The sequence below is a fragment of the Acanthisitta chloris genome, unplaced genomic scaffold (assembly GCF_000695815.1).
Source record: "Acanthisitta chloris isolate BGI_N310 unplaced genomic scaffold, ASM69581v1 scaffold5922, whole genome shotgun sequence".
Taxonomy (NCBI): Eukaryota; Metazoa; Chordata; class Aves; order Passeriformes; family Acanthisittidae; genus Acanthisitta; species Acanthisitta chloris.
In genome coordinates, this window is record NW_008662077.1 from 4106 (window position 1) to 10592 (window position 6487).

At 37.2% G+C, this 6487-nt stretch overlaps 1 protein-coding gene across 1 annotated transcript in view; it reads left to right on the forward strand.

The window, feature by feature from the left end:
* Positions 1-5581: 5581 nt before the first annotated feature.
* Positions 5582-6487, forward strand: part of TTC39C (tetratricopeptide repeat domain 39C) — a 25382-nt gene continuing 24476 nt past the window's right edge. Inside the window, exon 1 of the mRNA XM_009070464.1 lies at positions 5582-5629. Coding sequence (XP_009068712.1) covers positions 5597-5629 — 33 coding nt within the window. The 5' untranslated portion in view covers positions 5582-5596. The remainder of the gene's footprint in view (positions 5630-6487) is intronic.

Sequence of the window (6487 nt, forward strand, 5' to 3'; positions counted from 1 at the left end):
CAAGATGATAAGTAAAATGTATAGAATAAGGTCATCTCCAAAGAAGAAAATAAAGATGATGCAGAGGAAATGTGATTCTAAGATAAAATGTGTAAAGATTTCAAGAATGGGGTCAATGGAGAAAAACATGCTGTACAACCTGCTAGGGTAAAGCAGAACATGGAGAAAATGGGGAAAAAAGCTTAGTGTGGCTACTTAATTTAAAGTTGACATGTTACCTTATATATACTAACAGACATACAAACTTCAGTAGTGGACTAGAAATTCCATTGTGAGTGGGTGTTTGAACCTCATGTTACCAGGCTGAAATGCTGTCTGTAGCTCAAAATACTTTTGACCCAAATATAGGTTGAGACAAGGTGACATTAAGCCAGCATTGATTAGTAGGTAGATTATGGCCCATGTATGGGCTGTCTAATCGCTGTTGAAATGCTTGTTTACGTAGCTCTGCAAAGGAACCTTAAGAGCAAAAATTAAGTGATTTAGTAGATGCATCAGTAGCTTCTCTAAAGATAAGGACAGTAGGGTGGGAACTGACGTCAGTCGGTTGGGAGAAGGATGATAGCATCTGGATTGGCAGCATGAGAATAAATCATGAGTGCCCTGGTAGCAGCCCTGTGTGCTTTTGTTTATTGCAGGGACAGGCAGAGGAGCAGCTGCTGGGTGGATGTATAGAGAGGAGAGTTATTTACAAGGGTAGTGATTTTCAGTACAAAATTCTAAATGCGAAATAAATGAGTACCACAGTGAGGTAAGATTTCATTGCTCAGGGCTAGGCAGGGTGTTTTAGGGTAATGGTGATGCACATAAAACCAGCATCAGTTTTCCAGTTATGTGGATAGATTAGAAATATTTCAAGTGTGCTACAGTTAAAATCTTCTAAGACCTGAGTACATAGAGATGATCACATTGAGTTTGTGACCTTCATTGCCAAAAAGAAATGGTTAAAAAGGTAGAGGGAGGTTGAGAGACCTATTTTGCACATGAAACAATATCTGGTGGGTAGAAGTCCCAAGGCAAGATGACAGAAAGCTAAGCAAAAATCTGAGTTTATAGCTCCTAAGTTAGAAGTCAGGTTTGGTAGAGATGGCAGAAGAGGTGTGATAGTAAGCAGGTCTTACTTCTATGCTGAAGAAATTCTCTGTGAAAGTCACAAATGCTGTAAAGACTTTTCCCTCTTGTTAGTGTGCCCATTCTTTGGTCTACTGTTTCTAGTAAAATATTTCAGGCTATTGTGATAGTATAGATATGTTTTTGTTTGAATGTCGTTTAACATCTCAGAGCTCCTAAAGAAGTTATGTGATGTCAGTTAAGTTGCTGTAGTTTGCTCTGAAAAGTAATTTTGGTGAGGTTAGTGGAACCTACAGTGAAAAGAGATGTTGAAATCTCATAGGTTAAGAGTGTGCAATTGGACAGTTAGTACTAATCAGTTGATACGTTGTAACTACCTTGTCTCTCAACTTTGTAACTAATTTTCTAAGTAAAGATGTAATTTTAAAATACTTCTCATAGTCTCCAGTGTTTTGATATTCTTGTGCATCTGAAGTTCACAGCCTGAAGTTAGAGCAAAACAAGACCCTGTTAATGTGCAGAAGGGGTAAAAACTGGATGGGACAGGGCCACAGAACTTCTCGTCTGGTTGTGTATTACTAGTGAGAAGAGAAATGTGTGCTGAGGTTTCATTTAACAAAACAAATTTGAGCTGATTATGAAATGTAAACTAAACCCAGATCTGACATTTGCAGTTGTCAATGTGTCTTAATACTGTAATGCTTCCATGGCAGTTATTACATATACCAGTGTTGGATGAGATGTGTACTTGTGTAGATCTGTCATGTTTGTAGCCTCACAAATAATTCATAGAATATATTCTCGAGTAATTTGTGATTGAGTAATGGCCAAAGGATTTGTATGTTGTTGCAGTAAATTCCTTACCTTTGTATTTGTTATGTGTATTTCTGCTTGTTTTAAAATATTCTGTGTCTGCTTCTGTGTTTATCTGTGGACTTACATGAATTATGCCATTATGCTTTACTCTCTCATTTTAAAGGAAAATAGTTTTTGTTTCAACTTGAGCATCACTATCAGTATGATGACTGGACTGTGGTTAAAGTAGCAATGCCTTGGAAAGCAGGGAGGAAATGTTAGCAGGTTAATTACATTACTCTAAATTTAAACCTGTGCTAGGCTGTGATAGCAGCTGATGAATTTGGAAGTGAAATGCTGTCTTGGAAATTGCTGTAGAAAAAAAAGAAAATACTGAAAATAATTGATTTTTTGTTTGTTTGTTTTTGTGCTTCCGTTTCTATTTTTTATGGTAAAATTGGGCATTATTAAACCAAGGCTTAAAACTGCTGAATGTTGTGATCATGTGTGAAAATGGGACATGGCAAACACCTTTCTTCTGAATTAATATCTTAAAGATATGCCATGAAATCAGATGAATTAGTCAGCATTTATTGAGAGCAGCAATGTCTCATGTGATGCTAGTTTATATACCTGGAAGGAAGTGCTACTTCAGTGCTTTTAAGGTTTTGACTTATGTTTAGCCACACATACCAACTTGATTGATATATGCAACTTTTTACTGTGGGCTCTTAGAGTAATGGTGTTAATAGCACAGTTCCTGGAGTAAAGGTATCTTCTGAGTCCTACTTTCCTAGGTGAGGTGCAAACAGTGTTTTACAAAATATGTCTGGAGACTGACTTCTTTTCTTTTCATCGTAGAGCTAATTAAAAATTGGAGGTTTTTCTTTACTTAATGGAGGTTACTGCTTTCAAAGTCGTAAGGACAACTTGGGGAGTGCAGTGTCCCAGTATTCATTTGTATTCAGTTCCATAATTCCTGTCAACATTGACACAACCATTGGTTTGCTGACCATATTTTGTCAAGTGCTTCCTAATTTTTCCTGTATCTTAACGACTTTTGGAATCTGTCAAAAAAAGAGGTAAAATCTCATCTGAGGCCCAAGCTCGAGTCAAAGATTACTTTTGTGGAATTGTATTTTTCGCAGAAACTGAGTGTTACCATTAGTCATGTCTTATTTTTTACTGGGACAGTACTGTGCCATTGCAAACTCTTTTCCTAGCTCTCAAGCAAAAGATAGCCCTAAGCTGTTGGAGAATTCATCAGCTGGCATACTGCTCAGAAAGACTGAGCGCTAAACATGGTTGTTTCAAATGGATTTTGAGCACTAAAATTACTAAATTATTTTCCAGAAAGCTGCAATTACAGTCTGTACCCTGCGACTACGTAGGAATGTGGTAGAAGTGTTCCTTTTTCTGTTTAGTGATGACACAGACTCTGTGTGGGGAGCTCCTACAGTAAAGTTTTCGTGTTTTGATTGCCAAACTCTGTGGTCTCAACAGAAGCATCTCCCAGACATAGTATAATATTATGCATCATGTTTTCGTGCTTCAGGGTCCTCTTGTGCTGCAGCCCATATGTGCTGTAATGGCAATACTTTTTATAGATTTGAGTGACTGAAAGTTAAAAAGAAGTCATCTGCAGCATGTACCTCCTGTGTTACAGCTATTGAGGATTTCAGAAAAGAATGATGTGGCTCTTGCTTTTTTTGTTGTTTCATCTTTGATTGTGGGGATGGAATTGGGAATGAAGTTAGCAGAGTGTCAAGAGTGCAAGTATAGAAGCAGTTTTGAAAGATCATTTGGAAAGATAAACATTTATTTGGGAAAAGGTAATTGTACTCAGACAAATACACATTAAAATACTTGGACAAATTCTCATTGCTTGCAGTGAATGCTTCAATGTTTTGTAGTCTTTATAGACCAGTTGTCTCTCAGCTGTAACTAGTTGCCTCATTTTTTAACATCGTTTTAACTCCCCAGAACTGCTTTCTCTCTGTGTGTAGATCCGGGGAAACTCAAAAATGAAGCATTTGGCTTATTTCTGAGCTTCCTTGAAGGTATGAGGTAATTGCAACTTCATACTTCAGGATGTAAAGGTAAAAATTTCTTGTGTTGATCTGTTCTGCAGTTTTAGATCAGTTGAGTGTCGATAATGCGGGAGGTGTGACCTTGAAGCGTACGGTGAAGGTCATGTGCTGTGCAGTGTGGTGGTGAGAGGCTGCTGAACGTGTCCCACACGCCTCCTGAGTTGAAAGAGGGATTATGAGGTAGCCACGTGCCCTCTGCAGCAGGAGTTGATGCTGGAAGTGCCAGCTGCAGCAAGTGTAATTTGTGTAGCTGATTGCTGCTGCTCTGTGTCACACAGCTGCTGGTAGGGAACAGTCCAGGTACTGAATACAGAGACGTTTGCTGGCAGCCGTTCTTTGTTGGCTTGCCAGCAAAGGGGGAATTACCCAACCTATTTTTCTTTTGCAAAAAATAATGAAAAAAATGTGACGACTTATTTTGATCTTATATTTGTGTGTGTATCCAGAACTGAGCAATGTATATGAAAAGGGAAGGCTTTTCTACTAGGAATTGCTTTGTTGATCTTCCCTGTTTTTCTTTCTTACTATTCTTGTTCATGTCCTCGCTTTTAGATATGTATGCTAAATCAAAAATTGAGAGGTGTGTGTGAAACATTGCTGATTATTTCTTTTTGTTAACCCCCCCCAAAAAAAACTCCCAAACTCTTGTATTATAATAAGGGTTCACTACTGGAAACTTGTGTTTTAGTAATATGCCTCTTCATGTTTTTTTTTAAGTGCCTGTCCTATTTTAAAACTCTCCTTTAGTCTAATGCTTGCAGAATGAAGCTAGAAACAAATGAAGTGCTGTAGCAATATATGTATCTGTAGCCTAAATGGTACCTGTTAAATCCTGGAATTGTGTTTTTATATAACCTAGCAGCCCACCACTGAACAGTGTGGGTCAGTGGTACCACTGAGATCCTGACATTTTCTTCTGTTTTCCCAAGTGCCTTCTGTGTGACGTTACTGTAGCCTCATGGTCAGTGTGACTACAGTAGTTCTGAAGGTTGACACCTGTCCCATATGTCACCAGGCTTTTGGTTGCCTGCCCTTTTTTGACCTAGCAGTTAGTTTCGCCCTTTTGGAATACACCTGCAAACAGAATAGGTGAAACATCTTGAAGCTGTTCCACATAGTGGAAGTGTGAACTTAAACCAGCTATAAAACCCTAAACTTTGTAACAACCTCGTATTTACAACAGCTTTATTATGTGGTAGATTAACTTAAACTCACAGGAACAGGTGGAAATGAGAAGCTCTTAATAGAACCAGTTAACATTTGTCTGCTAGGACAAGATTGCAGGGATGGGTCACAAGAGAAGGGTAGAATGGGCAGAGTTTTAGTTTTGTGGCTCTTTCTTTTGGTCTGCACTGCATGTATTTTGAGGGCAGTGGACTCTCTGAAAAATATCTGCAGCTTAGTGCTTGAAAAATTATTTTTAAAGCTAAATTCAGTTCAGTAAGTTACGAAGCTTTTGTCTTTCTGTTTCTATTGCATCTTACAGAGTGATAGCTTTGTAACTTGATACAAAACCCCTAAGATTTATTTGCAAGCACATAAGTTAAAACCAAGAAGTGCAATATTGATCTTTATGACAGGAAACATGTACAAATATAATAACTATTTTTTACTTTCTTTACAGAAACCATAGCCCATTAATGAGTTTTGGAGCCAGTTTTGTCAGTTTTTTGGTGAGTTTTTTGAGAGCACAGAGTGTGCATCTCTTGTGATTAATGTTTGTATGTTCATGCATGTGTTCATAACATTGGATGCTCTAATTTTTTTCTTTTTATGAGACTTAACTTTTTTCAACTTTTTATATTAAAGGTACCTAGAGAGCAAGTTATTATGTTCTGAAAAAAGTTGGTTACTCGTGTGGTCTAAATTGAAAGTAAAGGTTCTGTGATTGAGGTTCTCAAATGTATGAAATATTTATGTGTTCCATTAACAGAGCTATAATAAAATCTTCCCTTAAATGAGCAACATTATTATTTAGCTAATTAAAATAAAACTCATAAGTGCCTGTTCTCCTGGTAACTTTTGCTGTTGAAAATTCCTTCGTCATAGAATCATAGAATTTCAGGGTTGGAATGGACCTTACAGATCATCCATTCTGCCAGATGAAAGTTATTAATCTGTTCACATTGCTCCTTTCGGGATATATGAGAACTGAGCGTGGTGACTGACTAAAAAGTCATAGTGAACAAGTTAGGTCTGTTAAATACTTTTTTTAAAAAAAAAAAAAAATCTTAAAAATGCTAATATCTTGTATAAAAACTGAGCAAGTGTATTGGAAAATGTTTGAATCTTGTTTTTTTAGACTGCCCTTATTCTGACTTTACTGCTTAATCTCAGATCTCACCAGAAATTATCTATGTTAATACCCTTTTTAAAGATGGATTTTATTATAGTAAGTCAGAAATATGTGATTTGTAAATTAAATAAATTTGAATTCTCTCTGGTGCCTGTATGCTATGCAATATGGAAAAAGACACTGGTTAGGAAGCCTCCTGAGGCATATCCTTCCTTTTAACTCAGTGGAGGGGAGA